The sequence below is a fragment of the Rhinichthys klamathensis genome, unplaced genomic scaffold, assembly GCF_029890125.1.
Source record: "Rhinichthys klamathensis goyatoka isolate OS25496 unplaced genomic scaffold, OSU_Roscu_1.1 h1tg000180l_1, whole genome shotgun sequence".
NCBI lineage: Eukaryota > Metazoa > Chordata > Actinopteri > Cypriniformes > Leuciscidae > Rhinichthys > Rhinichthys klamathensis.
The window spans coordinates 3677927-3699029 of NW_026606708.1; the positions used below are offsets into that span (position 1 = coordinate 3677927).

Below are 21103 nucleotides of genomic sequence, written 5' to 3' on the forward strand. Positions count from 1 at the left end.
CTGCATTTCCTGCCTGAAGACGAAGGCAGGGGCGCAGCCAACCCTCTGTGAGGTATAGGAAGGGACCATCCTGGTGGTGGTGGGGAGGATGGAGGGGAAGGGACCATCCTGGTGGTGGTGGGGAGGATGGAGGTGAATGAAAGCGTCAGCATCTGTGAACTCAAACATGTGTAAGTACTGGTCTTTTATACCACAAGTATTAGACACGATTGGATAGATGAGAAGGTAATAAGTGACGTAGCAATTGAGTCTTCCTGGCAGAACTTAACGCTAAAGCTTCCATTTCTCCTTCAAGTCTTGAACTTGAATGGACAAATTCACACAAAAAGTATGTCAACATGTCCGTCTTGATGAGTATCCTAGCAGACAGTCTGTTATGCCTTAAGTGAACTCAGGGGTGTAGTACCAAATTTCGGGCCCTGGGTACAAACCATCTTGCTGGGCCCCCCAAAGGCCAAACCCACCATTTCCGTGAAGACTGGCTGCGAGAATTCAGCTGGTTAAGGTAGTACTGTAAGGAGACGAACTCCATGACCTGTGAATGTTGCAGTCGCTACCCCATAACTGCGGGGAACACGAAGTGTGCCGACAGTGCAGGCACTTCACAGTTTAAACACAATACGCTAGTTAAACACAATCTTAGCCTCAAGCATAGAGTATGCGGTGACATGTTAATAAATCAAAAAGCAACGCTACTGCCGGTTGCTTTTAGAAGACAAGAGGTTGTAACGTTAAATCAGAGCGCAAAGGCATTGTAATTTCTGCATCTGTTATCAAAGTATTTAGTATTTAGTAATACACTGGAAATTAGTAGAAATGTGAATATTTGGTTAGTATGTTGATTTACGGTGTGCTCCTAAATATTTTTGGTTGTGCCCCTAAAATTTTCAGTTGGGGGCCACTGTGCTCCTAGTGAAAAAAGCTAGTCTGGAGCCCTGATTGCAGTACATTCAGAACTGCGCTGCCAGAGTCCTGATGGGGGTGCGCAAATTTGAGCACATCACACCCATCCTCCATAAACTTCACTGGCTCCCTGTTAGATTCAGGATTGATTACAAGATCTGTCTCCTGACCTATCATTGCATCTACGGTAGCACACCATTGTACCTCAAAGAACTCATCACTATCAGGGTTCTAAATTAACTTTTTTGATCACCAGCCAATGTGGGTGGTAACTTTCTAAAGTTACCAGCCAATCAGAATTTCCACAAGCCAAATGTTTTTCCGGTGAAAATAAGAGAAATTATGAGTGCCACTGAATGCATTTGATCATTTTATTAACATTGTTGGCATGAAAAACACATATAAAGTACAATACAACACAGAAAGTGCAAACATTTCATTTCAAGTTTGGTATCTATCTATCTATCTATCTATCTATCTATCTATCTATCTATCTATCTATCTATCTATCTATCTATTTGGGATGTGCACGAATATTCAAATTTTCGATCTGTAATTCAAAAAATAAAATACTATTCAAATTTTTTTTCCTTTTTTTTCCCAGTTATAATTAAATGCACTGAGTGGAGCGTGTTTAACAAGTGGATTGTATTTGATCACATAATGTCGTTGTCTGCCTCACGAAGTTTGGAATTACTTAGATGAAAATTATAGCCTATTACAAAATGGAATTACTTTAAATCAATTATTAATTAAACTGAGTTATCATAATATCACCACCACAATATATAGGCCTATGAGAAATCACATGAAATACAAAGAAACACCAGTCGACTGAGGAAGCAGCTGTCCATCACTGCATTAACGACTGCAGGACAGCAGCTGTACCCCAAGGGAATCATGATCCGAGATGATATCTTCTGGTAGCAAAATGATTTTGAGACATATGCTTCCTTTAAATTTCGTTGAGGGATACAGGTTTAAGAACAGAAAACGCAAAGTGCTGTTACTTCACTTTGCACACACACACGTGTCTCTGCAACGTCTGTGTCAGCGCAGCGCGTTTTCTCACTCGAGCATGTGGATATTATTGTTTTTCTCAACATGAACGTGAAACAATATAAACACGATAATCATGCTTACTCGAGTATGTACGTTCTGTACGATAACTGCGCAGTCTGCTTTTTTAGCGTTTTTCCCCCGTTCGTGCTGCTTGAGCTTAAATGCTTTTGCTGTTTATATTTTTTGTTTACACATATTGTTTAATGTTTTCAACTAAAAGAAAACCTTAAGATATATAGTAAGCTTGTTGTGTATATTGCCTAATGTATAAGCTTGTTCAGAAATAATGACAAAAACCTTAAACTTAAAAAAATAACGTATCTCTCGTTAAACGATATTTAAATTTAAACCCAGAAGTCTGTCCCAACCACCTCCGCATTTAGTTTAATCTTAACTTTTTACTTTACTTTACTAGCTCCCTCCTCTTTCAGTCTATGCTCCCTGCTCTGGCTCCATTCGTTCTTCATCTTCCTTGTGTTTTCTGGTGGACGGACGCTCCGTTCGTTTCCATGATCATTTCTCGCGCTGGTTTCACTGCAAACTGCGCGCAGCCAATGGGCGTATGAAACGTCATCACGTAGCATTACGGCACAGTGTTCATGGGAAATGTAGGAAGTACGGCCAGGGGATAAATGACCGAGAACAGAGCCTTATGCATCACCGGCCAAACTGGCTAGTAAGTTTTTATTAACACCCGCCAAAATGAATTTTAACCCGCATTTGGCGGGTGTTAATTTAGAACCCTGATCACTATGCATAACCCACCCCGACATCTCCGATCTTCTGACAGCCACAAACTGCAGGTTCCTAAGTCCAAACTCCGTACTATGGGAGATAAGGCCTTCCAGGTAGCTGCGCCTCGACTGTGAAATGCCCTCCTCAATCGCCTGAGGACGCCACAGTCTACAGAGGTTTTTAAAAATAAACTAAAGACCTACTTATTTTTAATTGCTTTTTCTTAATATATATCTTGCTCTTGCTGTCATTGACTGTTTTTATTGTTTTTACCTATGCACTTGTAGCACTCTGAGATATGTTCTTCATATGTAAAGTGCATTACAAATAAAACTTATTATATTATTATTATTATTATATTACTAGTAAGAATTGAATTAGAGAGCTCTCTAAATCAGTTTTTACTATATAGTAAGAATTACATTAAGAGAGCTCTTTAATGCAATTCTTACTAGTAGGAATTCAATTAGAGAGCTCTACAATTCAATTCTTACTAGTAGCAATAACAATTAGAGAGCTCTCTAATTGTAATTGTTACTAGTAAGAATTTAATTAGAGAGCTTTGCAATTGTAATTGTTACTAGTAATAATTGAATTATCTGCTCTTGATATCAACAATTGATTTTGAATGGCAGCCTATGGTGACATTTCACTAGTGAAAATACAATTACAGATATGAAGAATTACAGTTTTTACTAGTAATGTAATTTCTGATATCAAAAATTGCTATTGTTATAGTAGAAATCTAATTCCTGATATCAATAACTATCATTTTAACTAGTAATAATTGAATTGCTGATATCAAGAATTAGTATCCTGGAAATGAATAAAAGTTAAAAACGTCGTTGATATTAAAATGAAAAAGTGTATTATTCTCGTAAACGTTGATCACGACGTGATTTAGCCAGTAGCCTACAGTAACAAGTAAACAAAGGGAATAACAAAGGATAAACAATACAATGAACAAAGAATAAGACGATATTGCTTTTAACAGAAAACGGCTGAGGTTGGATGTTCTATTCTTGGCTGGAATTTGTGTTGGAATCAGTCCATCCATGGTCATTTTCCAAAGCAGGGTCAATGTTTTTTAGGACATGGTCCCCTTAGGCGAGAGACGTGGAACATAGGCTACAAAAGCTAAGCATATTTGATATTAATAGAAACCAAAAATATTATGAAATGTATAATGTGTTAAGACAGTAGATAAGAACTATGCAGTTTATTGTTGTTGCACATGCATCATTGTCTGTATATTAGGGGTGGAACGGTACATGTATTCGTACCGAACCGAAACGATACGGGCGTCACGGTTCGGTGCACGAATTTACACGGAGAATACACGGTATAAAAATAAATAAAACTCGCGTGAAAATTAATTAATGTAATGCGGAACTACTGTTAGATACGCGGGTTCTTTAGGGACACATAATCTGTACCATCGGCTTAGCTCTGAACGCGCGTTCACTTCAAACGTTGGCTTTATACGCGCGTCCTATAGCTTTGGACTAGCGTCGAACTAGACGCGATAGACGTGAATTTAACGCTCTATTCGCGTTTGGTGTGACCGCATAATGAACAGGCTGCGATGTCAAGATTGCAATGCTGGAGTGTGTGTGTTTGTGTGTGTGTGTGAGAGAGAGGCGCGGCCGCGATCGAACAGTGGAAACATAAAAAACATAGCTACTCCGTCATTTTGTTCATACAGATCATTAAACCTGCAAAGTGTTTACTTAAATTTGTGTACACTCGCAATAAAACACAACATTGTGCTTTTGTCACACTGTAAACTCTTGTCAAACTGTAACCTACAACTGTCACACAACCAAAATCTCTCTCTCTCTCTCTCACACACACACACACACTGTTTTAAAAGCAAAACATATTTATCCAACTCCATTTCAAAACAGTCTGTGGGTCCCATCTTTTGGACATTCATCGCATTGGTTTTCATTTCTCGTCCTCGGGGCGCTAATCTTACACATTCTACATTGATTAAAAAAGAAAATCGAAAAGTATTATTTTATACAGAAATCAATTATTTATAATTCAGATGAGAATAATGTTACATTGTTAATTAATAATGTTAATTAAAATTAAGGAAAACAAATATATTGATCTGAAATATAGCAAATTAATTTTAAATTAATTCAGGTACAATTACCAAACATCGCAAGGTCTTTTTGTCTTTTTATTAATTTAATTAATAAACTAATTATATAAAACTATTGTCAGTGCACTACAAATAAACTGGTTCTATGCCTTTATTAATAAAACTTATTTAAAAAATAGAATGCCTTCTGCATTTTTGTTTTGCTTTTCCCTCCATTGTACCGAAATCGTACCGAACCGTGATGTCTGAACCGAGGTATGAACCGAACCGTGACTTCTGTGTACCGTTCCACCCCTACTGTATATTACTTTTCAGTGTTTAAATTGACATGTATGCATCATGTCATGGTTCCTCCTGCAGGGTTAGGATCCTGTTTTGTTTGTTCCTTTGTAGTTTTACTTAGTTTCCACTCAGTCATGTTCACACACACACAGATTCATGCATCCCTGCACTTTACATACACCTTACATTATGACATTTTCACACCTCATTCCTTTTTCTTTGTTTAAAGTTAATAGTTTTTGGTTTACAATAAAGAACCTTTTTGATTGGCCTATACCTGTTGTTCGTGTCCCCTCATTTTTGCCACAGGCTATGAGCCGGCCTGTGACAAGTGGGGGCCCCACCGGGAGAACTCTGCAGCCCTGGTACCTGGGGAGCAATTTAAGAGAAAGAGGCACCGACAGCTAGCAGGGGTCAGCAGAAAGAAGATACAAACTAGGGTAACGGCGCACGGGACAGGGCATCAGCAATGATATTATCCTTACCACTAATGTGTCTAATATCAAGGTTGAATGGTTGCAAGAACAAAGCCCAACGCATCAGGCGCTGGTTGGGATTTTGCAGGGACTTCAGAAAAATTAGTGGGTTGTGGTCAGTGAACACAATTAAAGGGGTCTAACTTTACCTCCCTTTTATTTGCTCAGGTTCTCAAGCAGCTTAAAGTTTAACACAACAAGTCTACTGCGTTCCATGCCCAGAGCCAGGGAGCTTTGGAACGTTTTCATCAAACTTTAAAATCCTTGCTTCGTGCTTACTGTACAGAACTGTCTGCAGATTGGGAGGAGGGGTTACCTTGGCTGCTACTAGCTGCTCGTGAGGTAGTGCAGGAAAGCACAGGGTTTAGCCCTAATGACTTAGTGTTTGGTCATAAGGTACGTGGGCCTTTAGCAGTGCTGCAAGATGGTTGTTTGCCTGAGGAACCACCTCGGAACCTTATTGACTATGTAAACGGTTTTAGGCTGAAGTTGTATAGGGCTGGTGAACTGGCGAAAGAAAAACTAGAATGTTCTCAAAAGAAAATGAAACAGAGATATGACAGACAGGCTGAGCTGCGTGAGTTTGGTCCTGGTGATCGTGTACTCGCTCTTTTGCCTCTTGTAAGTTCACCTTTTCAGGCAAAATACTGTGGTCCTTTTACGGTGTTGCGCAAAGTGTCAGATTTGAACTATCTTATTGAAACCCCTGGTCATAGGAAGTCTTCTAAGTTGTGCCATGTGAACCTATTAAAATGTTATCATTCCCGTGATCTAAGCAAAGTTGAAGGCACTCCAGCAGTGAGGTCAGCGTTGACTGCTGCCCCAGTCACTGCATCATGTGGCTTTAGCTTTGTGGAGGGGGAAGAAGAGGAGGTAGTTATGGTTTCGGATGAGGTCTTACAAGGTCGGCTGAAAAACTCCCAGACTTTGGAAAACCTTGGGGTTTTGGTAGATCATTTAGATTCTGAGAAACGTGATGAATTAGTAGCTCTTATTAGAAAGTACCCCGTTTTGTTTTCTGACACCCCATCGCAAACCCACTTAATTGAGCATGACCTAGACATCGGAGATGCTAAGCCTATCAAACAGAGATTTTATCGTGTATCTGAGGAGAAGAGACTGCAATTGGAAACAGAGGTGCAGTATATGTTGGACAATGGTATTGCTGAGCCATGTTGTTCTGGTTAAAAAGTCTGATTCCACTTTCAGCCCCTGCACTGATTATAGAAAACTAAACAATGTTACTAAAGCAGACCTTTACCCTCTTCCTAGGATGGAGGACTGTATTGATCAAGTTGGGTCAGCAAAGTATGTTAGTAAATTTGATCTTTTAAAGGGATATTGGCAAGTACCCCTTACCAAAAGAGCTCGTGAGATTGCTGCCTTTATAACTCCATCTGGTTTGTTCTCTTATACAGTGATGCCTTTCGGCTTGCGAAATGCTCCAGCCACCTTCCAGAGGCTGATGAATCAGGTGGTCTCAGGTCTGGAAGGGTGTGCCGTGTATTTGGACGACGTGGTCGTCTACTCGGACTCCTGGGAAGAGCATGTCCGGAGAGTGCAAGCCCTGTTTGGAAGACTGGTGTGGGCCAGGTTGACTATCAATTTGGCAAAGTGTGAGTTTGCCAAAGCTACAGTCACATACCTGGGCGAGGTTGTTGGTCAGGGTTTTGTTTGTCCCGTGGAAGCAAAGGTTCAGGCTGTGAAGCAGTTCCCACAGCCCTCCACAAAGAAAGAACTGATGCGCTTCCTGGGAATGGCGGGGTACTACCGTGCTTTCTGTAAAAACTTTTCGGTAGTAGTGTCCCCAATGACCAATCTGTTGAAGGCCAAGGCTGAATTTATCTGGTCCACCCAATGTCAAGAGGCATTTGATGCAGTTAAGGCTCTTTTGTGTTTGGCACCCGTGTTGGCAGCACCAAATTTTGGGAAAACTTTCAAATTGCAGGTAGACACCAGTCAAATTGGTGCTGGGGCTGTGCTTCTCCAGGAAAATGATGACAATGTTGAGTGTCCGGTCAGTTTCTTCTCCTGGAAATTTAATAAGTATCAGCAAAACTATTCGGTAATTGAAAAGGAGGCTTTAGGACTCATCTGGGCTCTACAGCACTTCGAAGTCTACGTTGGTTCCGGTTTGACCCCTTTAATTGTGTTCACTGACCACAACCCACTAATTTTTCTGAAGTCCCTGCAAAATCCCAACCAGCGCTTGATGCGTTGGGCTTTGTTCTTGCAACCATTCAACCTTGATATTAGACACATTAGTGGTAAGGATAATATCATTGCTGATGCCCTGTCCCGTGCGCCGTTACCCTAGTTTGTATCTTCTTTCTGCTGACCCCTGCTAGCTGCCGGTGCCTCTTTCTCTTAAATTCTCCCTCTTTCTCTCTGCACTTTACATACACCTTACATTATGACATTTTCACACCTCATTCCTTTTTCTTTGTTAAAAGTTAATAGTTTTTGGTTTACAATAAAGAACCTTTTTGATTGGCCTATACCTGTTGTTCGTGTCCCCTCATTTTTGCCACAGGCTATGAGCCGGCCTGTGACAATCATAACAAGCTTACATGTTGCAATAAAAATCACAATTCATTAGTTGCGTTTTAAATTTATTTTAATGAATTTGTCATTTGTCATCAGATGGACAATTAAACATTTATCTGAACTTTAGCTTCAAGTTTACTAAAACTTTTCATTTTACTGTGAGATGGATAAGAATCAAATCACTGAGCAACTGAAATGAACAGGGCTGCCAACTTTTGAGTTTAGCTTGAAGTAAGAAATTTTAGTAACTAAACAGAATTTTATTCGGTTTAGTGACATGTTACAGTGTTTACATGCTACAATTTCTGGTAAGCTAAGTTTTTTTATTTATTTGATGCTCCTTGCAGCTGAGAGAAGCCAGCGTCCATTGAAAATTAATGACTTTCTGGTAACTTTGGAAGCTCAAGTCGGCAGTGGTGTGTACAGTAAGTAACCTGTTCTGTCAAGTCTGTCGGTCCTCTTTGCTTCGCGATTTTTCTGTGAGTGAGAAAATGGATGTGTGGCGTGAGAGCGTATGAAAAGTGTCGAATGCGTGAGAGTTGGCAGCCCTAAATTAGTGAGGGTGCTCTAAAGTGCAGGTGAAATAAGCAAGACAAATAGTGAGACATTTAAGATTAGTTACAAGTCATTTTTACTTTTTAATTATTTTTAATTAATAATTGGAATGGAATTTCAGAAACATATTGCTATATTTTTCTACCAACCTATTAGTATACATTTAAGCTATCTTTCGAACAAACAGAGGAATGGCCGGATTCTGAACTGTTGTGATTCTGTGGAAAGAAAAGGATAATTAATAATGTGGTCCACTGCTTAGCCATTTTCTCTTTCTCTTCTGATCTGTAAAAAGGCATGTGTGTGTCTTTCTCAACATAAAAATGGCCTGTATAATAGTCTACAATTTTTCATGTTTGGTCTTTTGATTTCACTGCACCACATGGAAAGCAGTGAGAGGGTAGACTACGGTATATTGATGGGTGTTAGATCAGCACTGTTCCGAAATGTTTGGAAATTTTGTTGATCTGGTAAACCCATGAATCAGAGTCTGGTTTTAACTTATCTTTGGCCAGTTTTATAATTTAGGTTAAGTTTTAATGACATAATGTGTGTATAATGGAAAATTTGAGACTGATATTTCATTATCTTGGCCTGATTAGCCAAGCCCTCTTAAAAACAAAACAAAAAAACACTACAAATTAATAAAAAAAATGTACCTACACACTAATCTATTTTTTTGATAGATTAGGCCTATATTTAATAGATTTTAATACACTGAAAACATTTACAATTGGTTAGTAAAAAGTGACATTACATGTGTTGGTTGTTTTCTTGATACACTGTGTTTCAATTAAACTCGGTTCAATTAATTAAGAGATTTGAATGGCTCAGTTTCTCCCATCATAGTCTAGACAGGAAATTACTATCTGAAAATAATTGCAGTGTCATGGATATTTATAATTAAAATTTTTCCCTAAAATCCATTTTGTCAGTAAAATGTTTTTGCACCAAAAGTACAAATTTATTAAATGTCTCACAATCATGACTCTGACCCTTAAAATTAAACAGGCCATTTTTTCTGTTTTGTCTTCAAGACAAAGATTACAACTCCCTCTTCACAAAATAAAATTAGTAATAATGCTTCCTCATGAGTTGTTAGGGCCAAAAAAAGCCTGCATTACATTGTGACACAATACACACTGAAAAGTAAAACGTCTCGGTTACGGATGACGTTCCGTCGGATGACGACGAATGGGGTTTCGCTTAGGAAGCCTATCGACTTTGAGTACTACAAAACGAGCCAATGGCAAAGAAATGCCATGGGTCTGCGGAATTTGCATAGCGTAACTCCGCCTCACCTCGTGGGTATTTAAGGAGAACGCTGGCAGCAAATAGGCATGTTTCTTCGCTGAGGAGCCCAGACTGAGCTCAGGCGATCCCTGCGGTACAGCGGAAAGTGGCAGGAAGACGGAACCGAGACGTTCCCTTTCGTTGTCACTCCGAGTTCCGTCGGATGACGACGAATGGGGATACCAGTCTAATCACGCCACCTTCTCAGCTGTCTTCCAGTAAAGAAGGTGTCTTCCAGTCCCCTGCGTAAATCTGAGATCCCTGTCGTGAGACTAGCATGGACGAAGGACTCCTATTTAGCACAGGAATACCAAGGTACACTGGGGAGCATATCCCAGATTTTAGGGGAATATGCAATTACTGCCAACCCAGAGGGGGGGACTTAAGAATACACATATGACCCGGAGGGATGCATATGGAGAACACTGTGGTGTCCAGCCGCAGGTGGAATATTTCAACCCCAGGGGTGGCAAGGTGGCTTGCCGAGGGAAAGACACATGCTCAGAGAGGCTTACAGTGGAAATACACATGTGGGGGTCACTCAGGGGAGGGACCATGCACACGGGGAGGCACCTAGCCGACGCACAGGCAATAGACACTGGCGCCGACGTCAGGAGTGCTGGAGGAACTCAGGGCTTTCGGGGAAGCTCACCCAAGGAGAATATCGCACGCATCCAGTCCGAGGAGTGGAATGGCGAGCAAGCGAAGACACCTGAACGGCTCCCATGCTAGCTTGAAAAATACAGTACATGGGAGGAGACTGGCTCCACTCGGAGATTGTAGAAACTGGCGAATGTGTTAGGTGTCGCCCAGCCTGCAGCTCTGCAGATGTCTGTTAGCGAGGCGCCATGCGCTAGAGCCCAAGAGGACGCCACACTCCGGGTGGAGTGGGCGGTCACACCAAGGGGGCACGGTCGACCTTGCTGCTGGTATGCCAAAGCAATGGCGTCCACTATCCAGTGAGACAACCTTTGCTTGGAGAGAGCCTTTCCCTTCAGCTTCCTACCATAACAGACAAAGAGCTGGTCTGAGGTCATGAAACACTGCGTTCTGTCTACATAGATGCGAAGAGCACGTACTGAACAGAGCAGTGCCAAGGCTGGGTCTGCCTCCTCCGGGGGCAGCGCTTGCAGGTTCACCACCTGGTCCCGGAAGGGAGTGGTAGGAACCTTGGGCACATATCCAGGCCGGGGTCTCAGGATCACGTGAGAGTAAGCCGGCCCGAATTCCAGGCACGCTTCGTCAACGGAGTATGCGTGCAGGTCCCCTACCCTCTTGATGGAGGCCAATGCAATCAGAAGCGCTGTCTTAATTGACAGGAAGTTAAGCTCGACCGATTGCAAAGGCTCAAATGGAGCATTGCACAGGGCAGTTAAGACCACTGCGAGGTCCCAAGAGGGTACGAGAGGAGGACGAGGAGGATTCAGTCTCCTCGCTCCTCTCAGGAACCTGATGATCAGGTCGTGTTTCCCCACAGACTTACCTTCTATTGGGTCATGATGTGCGGCAATGGTGGCGACATAGACCTTGAGGGTGGAGGGAGACAGCCTTCGCTCCAACCCTTCTTGAAGAAAGGAAAGCACAACACTGATCGAACATCTCCGGGGGTCTTCTCGGTGAGAAGAGCACCAGTTGACGAAGAGGTTCCACTTCAACGCGTAGACGTGTCTCGTGGACGACGCTCTAGCGGAAGTGATGGTAGCCACCACCGCTGGTGGTAGGGTACTCAAACCTGCCTCGTCCCGTCCAGGAGCCACACGTGGAGGTTCCAGAGATCGGGACGAGGGTGCCATAGGGTGCCCCGTCCCTGAGAAAGGAGGTCCTTCCTCAGGGGAATCGGCCAAGGAGGTGCTGTCGCGAGGAGTATGAGTTCGGAGAACCAGGTCCGGGTGGGCCAGTACGGCGCGACCAGAATGACCTCCTCCTCGTCCTCCCTGACCTTGCGCAGGGTCTGCGCAAGAAGGCTCACTGGGGGAAACGCATATTTGCGGCCCCGCGGCCAGCTGTGCGCCAGTGCATCCGTGCCGAGCGTGCCCTCGGTCAGGGAATAATACAGGGCTCAATGGGTCGAGTCGTGAGAGGCAAACAGATCTATCTGTGCGTCCCCGAACTGGTCCCAAATCAGCTGAACCGACTGGGAATGGAGTCGTCAGTCTCCCGGGAGGGGCTGAAGCAGCGAGAGCTCGTCGGCTGCACAGTTCAGGGCTCCGGGGATATAGACGGCACGAAGCGACCTCAGATGCTTCTGACTCCATATGAGGAGGTGGCGGGTGAGTTGCGACATACGGCGGGAGCGCAGACCACCTTGACGGTTGATGTACGCTACAGTGGCGGTATTGTCTGATTGGACTAGTACGTGTTGATTCTTGAGCACGGCCCGGAAGCGGCGCAGAGCAAGACGTACAGCCAGCAACTCGAGGCAATTGACGTGCCATAGGCGGTGGGGTCCTGTCCAGGAGCCCGCGGCAGCACGTCCATTGCACATGGCACCCCAGCCCGTGGTAGAGGCATCTGTTGTTACAACAACATGCCGGGAATCTTGTTCCAGGGGCACTCCGGCCCGTAGAAAACTGAGGTTCGACCACGGAGTGAAGGTCTGACGGCAGGTCGGATCAACTGGTACTCGGAGAGTGCCGTGTTGCCATGCCCACCTCGGGACTCGGTCGCGAAGCCAAAGCTGAAGCGGTCTCATATGCAGCAATCCGAGCGGTGTTGCCACGGCTGCAGACGCCATATGCCAGGAGCCTCTGAAAAAGTTTCAGTGGAACCGCACTCTTGCCCTCGAACTGTCTCAGGCAAGTCAGCAGTGACTGCGCGCGCTCGCTCGTAAGCTGCGCGGACATGGCGACCGAGTCGATCTCCATACCGAGAAAAGAGATCCTCTGCACGGGGCGAAGTTTGCTCTTCTCCCAGTTGACCCGAAGGCCCAGACGGGCTACATGGCGGAGCACCAAGTCCCTGTGTTCGCAAAGCTGATCTCGAGAGTGAGCTAGGATCAGCCAGTCGTCAAGATAGTTCAGAATGCGAACCCCGTGTTCCCGGAGGGGAACAAGGGCTGCCTCGACGACCTTCATGAAGACGCGAGGAGACAGGGCTAGCCCGAATGAGAGAACTGCGTACTGATATGCTGCCCCTCAAAAGCAAACCGCAGGAACGGTCTGTCTCGAGGGAGGATGGAGACATGAAAGTAGGCGTCCGTCAGGTCGATTGCTGCAAACCAATCATGGTGCCGCACACATTCGAAAACGCGTTTGGCGGTGAGCATCTTGAACGGCAGCCTGTGAAGGGAGCGGTTCAGAACGCGCAGATCCAGGATTGGCCGTAACCCACCGGTTTTCTTCGGGACAATGAAGTACGGGCTGTAGAACCCGGACATCATTTCGGCTGGAGGGACAGTCTCGATCGCACCCTTCGCCAGCAGGGTAGCAACCTCCGCTCTCATGATAGGGGCATTGCCACCGACCATAGTGGAGCGGACTCCCCTGAAGCGGGGAGGAGACCGTGCGAACTGAATCGCGTAGCCGAGCCTGATCGTTCGTGCGACCCAGCGGGACAGGTTGGGAAGCTCTAGCCAGGCTCCCAAGAACTGTACCAGCGGGGTCACGCGAACCACATACTTCCCGTCGGTGGAGCAGCGAGGCGGTATGGCTGACCCAGACGTGGACGGCATAGCGGCCCGGTGTGGGGGTACAGTCATAGACCGCGTCCTGACAGAGGAGACCAGGGAAGGACGAACGTTCCACGGGGGTCTGCTCTGCCAGGGGTCTGGCGACAGAGGAGGATGAGAGCGGCACGGTCCGGGGACGGCGCGTACTGTTATCCGGCTCTGGGACAGAGGAGGACGAGGGGTGCACGGCCCGGGGGCGGCGCACCGTGTCATCCGAGAACTCCGTGTGCTCAGAGACGGGAGAGTCAGTTCTTTCTGAGAATAAGGATTCTTCCTCTGCCTTCCACCAGGGAAAGGAGTGGCCCTGCTACCAGCTCCTGAAAAAAACTGAGTCCCATCTCTGAGGAGCCCATCTCAAGAGCGCCGCTTAACCCGGCGTATAGCGGGGGGCGGGGCTGGAGAGAGCTGTGGCGTCCCCTGCGGCTTCCAGAGCCAGCCCGGGTGAACGGGCGGGGTGGGAGCCGCAGGAGGGCGCCTTCGGCGGTGGGCAGATTGAGGGATCTGAGCGGACGGCGGGCCGTCGGCGCAGAATAAGCCTCAGTCTGCTCATGGGCGGTTGAGAACTGTTGGGCAAAGCCCTCAACCACACCGCCGAGGAGGCCGACCTGGGATATGAGGGTGTCAAGCAGATGGGTCCGCCCGACATCCTGCACATCGGACAGGTTCAGCCACAGACTGGTGGACATCACCTGACCCAGGGAGCGTACGGCCACTTTTGTCGCTCGGAGAGCAAGGGTCAGTCGCGGCGTGCAGCTCATTGAAGAGCCCTGGGTCAGTCCCGCCCTCGTGCATATCCGTGAGCATCTGGGTCTGGTAGACCAGCAGAATGGCCATGGCATGCAGTGAGGCGGCTGCCTGTCCTGTAGGGCTATAGGAATTCGCCACAAGTGTAGACGAAAAACTACAGGCTTCGGACGGGTGCTTAGGATCGCGCCGAGAGGAAGCACTCTGAGGACACAGTAGCATAGCAACAGAGCGTTCAACCGGGGGGACCCCAGTGTACCCATGGGCAGCGGCCCCGTCGAGGGAAGGAAGGGCGGAGGAGATCAACGAGGGATCGCTGGAAGACATGGGGGTCTTCGAGGATTTCGAGATCTCCTGATGCACATCCGGGAAGAAAGGTATTGGAGTGGACGCCGACATGAGCCAGCGGCCACACCCAAAAACCAATCGCCCAGCAGCGAGCGCTCAGGACAGGGTGAAAGGTTCCACTCTAGTCCGATGCTCGCAGCTGCCCGGGAAAGCATGGCCGTCATCTCAGGATCTGACTCGACAAATGCCATATGCACACCCGAAAGTGGCAGCACTGTCGTATCTTCACTTCCTGAAGGTTCTAGCCCACCCTGTGATGCTGCGATGGACAACAGATCTGATTCTGGAGCGTCAAGGGAAACCCGCGGGGCATCCAAAAATAGACCCGGGGAATCCCCTGAACACTCGCGGGTTGCGTCACTAAAGAGGGGGGCGTGGTCCACGGACAAACAGTCGGCGGATTTGTTCCACACTCACACCCTCAGGTCACCCTGGCCACCAGCCGAAGTAGCACCTCACGTGGAGAGTGTTAGATCGGGGTGTGGATGAGGGGACTCTCTCTCTAACGAGATCATTGAGTCTCGACCGTAATGACGCGATGGTCACGTTCCCGCGGGGAGAACGTGAGTCATCCACAAACGCTGCTCTAACGTGATCAAGCCCAAGCACGCAGAGCAGAGAATGTGCCCATCAAAATCGGAAATGAGTCGACCGCAACCAGAAATGCACGGGCGAGCCGTCTTTAAAAAGACGTGCCGCGTGCGAGCTCTTTTGTGAGAGGAGAAAAAAAACTCTGCGATGTTGAAGCAGGGAGAAACACACTCATTGGCAGATCACTGCACAGATCAGCAGGCAATGTGAACTCGCTGCAGATCGCCGTCACACCAACACCGGAGAGAGTGGCTCGTCTCGTAGAGTGAAGTCAGAAATGGCTGCGGAGTGAAGAGATGCTCTTGGCTCCGAAGCGAAAACATGCCTATTTGCTGCCAGCGTTCTCCTTTAAGCGTTCTCCTTTTAGTTACGCTATGCAAATTCCGCAGACCCATGGCATTTCTTTGCCATTGGCTCGTTTTGTAGTACTCGAAGTCGATAGGCTTCCTAAGCGAAACCCCATTCGTCGTCATCTGACGGAACTCAGAGTGACAACGAAAGGGAACTTAATCTGTTCTTAGAGCAGCAAAGAGCAACAAACGAATACTATCAGTATGGCAGTTTTAAACTGTCAGCAACATACTGGTTGCTTAGTCAGTGATAAAAAAGGAACTGGATGTCATTTGGAGATTGTGGGACATAGATTAAAAAATGTCAGGACCTTTACTAGCAAGTACTTTTTCAAAGGAAGAACTACACAACTGGTTTCATTTCAGCACCATTATATAAGGCCCTAGTGATCAGCTGTTGGTTCTTACCCAATTCTGGTTTATCAAACTAGGTTCAACGAAGTCTGTCCTTTCTGCACAAAAACAGAAATTATTTCAGCAAAATAAAGCTTTATGTTGTGATGGATTTTCTTTTCTAATGCTAACCTAAAACCTGACTATCCGCTTCTCCTAAAATGCTCACTCTGTAATACTCCAGCTCCCTGCGTCTACAATCGACAACCGCTGAGTTTTTCTTCTAATCCTACCCTACTCAAGCTCTCTTGCGTCTACAGTCGACATCTTAGCTTCGAGTTTTCTAAACTACTCTACTCAAGCTCTCTTACGTCCACAGTTGACGTCTTAGCTTCGAGTTTGCTAAACTACTCTACTCAAGCTCTCTTACGTCCACAGTTGACGTCTTAGCTTCGAGTTTTCCCTTTCCCTAACAACTCCTTTGCTGCGCAGCTTAAATGACAGACAGACTTCAGTAGATGTCCCTTGAATGCTCTTTATTACGGCCAGGAGTTCTCGAGCATTTCTCAGAGAATCTCCCAAGAATAAACAAGGCCGGAGGATCTCAGACAATTTCCATTGAGAATCCCACCGAAAACACGGAAACAACAGTTTTTATACAATAGGGAGGTATGGCATAATGACATTAATTTGATTGGTTATTCATTTACAGTCTCTTCTGTTACTGGGTAGAGAAGAATATGTTTTGACGATTACTTCATTGATCACAAGTTCTAACTTAGTCATCTGTCTAGTTTCATTTCCCATATTTGTTATTTATACACACAGTCAGGGGTTCGACACACACACATTCATGTAAAATACAGAAAGTCTTAGAACATGGTTTTTAGAGATTTAGCAGGTTAAACAAGGTCAAATATTAAAACATGGTTTTCTTAATATTCAGTTTGAATTTTCCACCACAATGTACAACCTGTTTCCTATTATAATCCTATTTTAAATGTTTAATATATAGAAGAACTGGTCAAATATTCACTTACTGATTCTGAATCATCCTCTGTTGCTTGCTGTGGTATTTTGTAATGGACATCTACAATATAAAAAGTATTAACACTGATAATGCTAATAATACTAACATGTTAAAATTAGTACTTAATGTAATTTTATTATAAGAATTTAGTTCTTACGTTCATTAGGCCGACATGCTTTATGTTTTTTGTATATGATGTATGCTATTAAAAGCACCAAAACAGCAACAAGAACTATAACTCCAACTATAAGTCCAACTGAAGTCACTTTCTCACATTCAGCATCAGATGTTGTTGTTCCTGCTTTTATTTCTGTAAGTCCCTTAATCTCACATCTGAAAATGTTTAACTCAATAATATTAGTATATCCAGTCTTATTAGAGAAATCTTTAATTAATATTTGTAAATCTGTGCACACTACTTACTTTGAATGTGGTTGGCAGGCCATAAGAGATCCATTTGAATAAGTGCCATCTGTGCAGTCAGCACATACAGTATCAGCAAATGATGTTCCTGTAAAAATATTGAGAGCCTGAATGAGATACAAAATGTCAACAAAGCTGATACTAAGGTTACTGGGGTTATAAAAAAAATACATATTACCTCAGTAATTGAATCAAAATTGTTCAATACTGGGAAAAATAAAGCTTGTACTAAATATGAGTAATTATATGAGTAATATTGAAAATTATTCTACAATTGAGTATACACACACACACCTATTTGTTTAATGTATTTTCCAGGTTTACATTTAGAGTGTTCCACAGCTAATTTACAGCTCCGTTTATTTGGTTGAATGCAGTGAAATCCTTCATGTGGCTCACAAATTGTGTCTGCAGAGCGTGTGCAGGCCTTTAGCACTCTTAGTCCTTGGACTGTGGAGACAAAAACAAAGCACCTAATCATATCTTAACTGTAGGCTAATGCATAAGACAGCACTTCATTATTAGTTTTATATCTCTTTATAATAAGTTATTGCATTTATCACTGGGCACACACCCGCATCACACACAGTGCAGGAAAAACATGTCGTGAGTTTGTTGGGTTCCACTGTGTACGTTGATGCAGGGCATGCTACACAAGTTGTACTGGAATCCACAGTGCAATGCCAATAAACACGGTTTCCTAAAAATAAAAAGTGTAAAATGTCTTTGATCAGCTGAATTCTAGTCATACAGATGTGTGGTTACAGCCAAAAACATTTACACATAAGTTATGACATAGCCAAAACAGCTTCAATGAATGCAATTAATCATTTAAATGAGTTCATTGTGCAATACAATTTTAAAAACAGTGCATCTTTGGGCTTCTGGCATTTAAAGCATACTTAAGTTGGACTTTGACTTTACAATTTTTATTTAAACTCTTTAGGATCTATAAATTCCTACTGTGTTATATTGGTTAACAACATTACTTAAGGCCGGAACACATTATTCAGGGGTTCTCAAACCTGTCCTTATATGAATTCGCCGACACTGATGATTCAACTCATCAACTCATTTGTAGAGACAGCAAGATCTGAATTCGGTGTGTCAGATAAGGGAGATCAGCTAAATGTGCAATGCTGATGGTACTCGAGAAACTTTTAGTTCAATCTTTATTTTTTAAATTAAGAATTATAATCAAACAAACAACATAATTTTTGTTCACATATAATATAATGTTTGTTCAAAATGATTGCACAACTGCCCCAAGGGTAGCTTTATGCACTAAGAATGTAAATCGTCATCAAACAAAAGAAAAAAAAAGAAGTAATATCATGGCATTCTTTTTACAGGTGACTCCTTGATTCTGTGCTTAGTTGAGAATGTCTTTGTGTGTTCATTGTTAACTCTGAGTTTCATACTCTGGGTTTAATGAACTTACTCCAGACTGTGGTTTGAAACCTGGATACCTCAAATAAGCAAGGTTTGGATTTTTTTTTTTTTTTAAGGTTTGGGTTAACCGAGAGTTCTGGGTATATTTGACTTTATGCTTTTTGTTATATATGCTTTCTGGAATACCCCCCCAAGGCAGGTTTGAGAAACCCTGGTGTAGTATATACACAACTTTTAAAATATGACCAGATTTTTAAACACAAGGCATCATACACTTGCCAACTTTGTAAATGGTTACCAAGGAAATACTGGACATCATACACTAAACTACTGAGAATAACACACTACATGATTTTCAAGTCGGCTCTGACTTTTGTCTATTAGCATCAACTTCTCTAGACTGCAAATCAGGGCAAAAATCTGTGAAGTTGTGTAGTGTATTCCAGCCATTACTGTATAGAACCCAAAATAAAAAATGTTTTACTGTACCGGGAGCACACATAGGGCAACATTCTCCATTTATCTCATATTCAGCACGGGCACATCCACAGAAACAAAGCTCAAAATTAGCAACCATGACAATGCCAACAATGGATATAATGGTCCTTAACAATAACATGTCCATATGCAAGGCAGGTTTATTTAGTCCACTCAAAAGTGAAGGAAAACGATTCTCCCTCAGACTTCATGAACCTATTTTTTTTTTCACAACTTCACATTAAATAGTAGATTAGATGCCGGAATGCTTTGGCATTTCTGTCGACTGGGAGGTGCTTTAGTTCTGTGTTTATATGCATATAAAGGTGATCTCAGATCCTGATGACAGGCTGCCTGCCTTTAGATGATCAGCATTAGCTTGATGGAGTCTTTAGATGTTTTGGCAGAACACTTCACCAGACATTTCTTCCTCCTCAGTCCTCACAATCGGCATGACTCCTCTTAAATAAGCAGAGTAATCGGCTGAATTCTGTAAAGAGTTGAAATAAAATGGTTATAGCTAATGCTCTGTGTTATGCACCATTATGAGGCCTGCTTTAAATGTGCCACTGACTTGTTTGTATATCGAATACTGATATGACCACTTTAACAAAGTCAACATGTATGTTTGAAAACTAAAAATGTCAATAATCCAAAAAGGCCACCTGAGCAGCAAAAACATAGGCTACTAATTTCACATGCAAAGAAGTTGATCAGCAAAAAAGGTCCATTTATTTTATTAACGGTCAGAGGGAGCAAAAACAGTCATGTAAAACTAATGTGAGATGCCTTGGCCTCAGAGAACAGAATAAAATAATAACAAAAAATATGCATTTAATTAGTAAATTAGATATGCAGGGTTGGGTTTTCATTGTGGCCAGAGAATCTTGCACTGGCCAGTGTTACACTCACTCATACTGACACCTACTGGCGTGCGTCCGTGCAGCATCACGCAAATATAAAGGTTTACAGTAATGGACGCGACTGTTAATACGTTATTCGTACTGACCCATGATAGATTTATTTCGTGTCTTTCCTAGAATGGGCAGTTTGTGACTTTGCGAGATAAACAATATAAAGTAGCACTCACTGGTATTACAAAACATTCAGTGGCACATACCAATCAAATACAGACGTGACACAAATAACGCGTTTGAAAAAATATTACTGACTTTAATGCGTTTAATTGATATTTAAAATATCACACAATTAGTCACAATTACGTCAGGATAGGTGCTCGATTAATCTGTCAGTCACTACTGGAGGTGTCACAACCATAGACATAATAAATACATAGACGCCCTATTGGCCGCTGGAGCGTACGTCAACGGCGCCGCCATGTTGGGGATGGCAACTTTCCCATACCTCTCATACAGGGAATTGAGAAAAATGCATGTTTTGTGCGCTGTTTGGGGCTGTACACATCGCCACACAATTGAAAACAGCTTTCGAGGAATTACCTTTCACAAGCAAGACTGAACGTTTGTTTTTGGTTGTATTTGGTCATGATTTAATTAGTAATAGTAACGTTCAGAGGATACATTTAAAAATACTACTGTTATTGTGTCACGAAATGTAGTTTAAATAGTTTTTCAGTCGACAAATGTAGTTGTTTAAAGCTCAAATATGTGGTTTGTTTATAAAGATAGCGCCTATTTAAAAATTTGATCTGACGTTTTCGGAGTTGTAAGATGCGCTCAGCGCTCGTCTACCCCGCCTGGAACAGCCGTCCCTCGGCCAGTGCTTCTGAAGTTTTCCCGCTGACTCGGATGTCTGTAGTCTAGT

General features: G+C 43.7%; 1 protein-coding gene across 1 annotated transcript; it reads right to left on the reverse strand.

Annotated features, from left to right (window-relative positions):
• Nucleotides 1-16096: 16096 nt before the first annotated feature.
• LOC130094528 (tumor necrosis factor receptor superfamily member 14-like) lies at nucleotides 16097-19460 on the reverse strand. Its single transcript, XM_056260848.1, has 5 exons — nucleotides 19331-19460; nucleotides 18024-18149; nucleotides 17744-17899; nucleotides 17450-17537; nucleotides 16097-16115 (listed from the first exon to the last, which is right to left on the reverse strand). Exons 1-5 carry the CDS (start codon nucleotides 19458-19460, stop codon nucleotides 16097-16099), a joined length of 519 nt encoding a protein of 172 aa, XP_056116823.1.
• Nucleotides 19461-21103: the final 1643 nt, after the last annotated feature.

What these genes read in the sequence shown, in the direction of transcription:
- LOC130094528 (XM_056260848.1), bottom strand. Translation starts at nt 19,460, where the DNA reads ATGTTATTGTTAAGGACCATTATATCCATTGTTGGCATTGTCATGGTT. An exon ending in TTGCCCTATGTGTGCTCCCG is followed by an intron (nt 18,150 to 19,330) that starts GTACAGTAAAAC and finishes TTTTATTTTTAG; the next exon opens with GAAACCGTGTTTATTGGCAT. An exon ending in CTGCACTGTGTGTGATGCGG is followed by an intron (nt 17,900 to 18,023) that starts GTGTGTGCCCAG and finishes TTGTCTCCACAG; the next exon opens with TCCAAGGACTAAGAGTGCTA.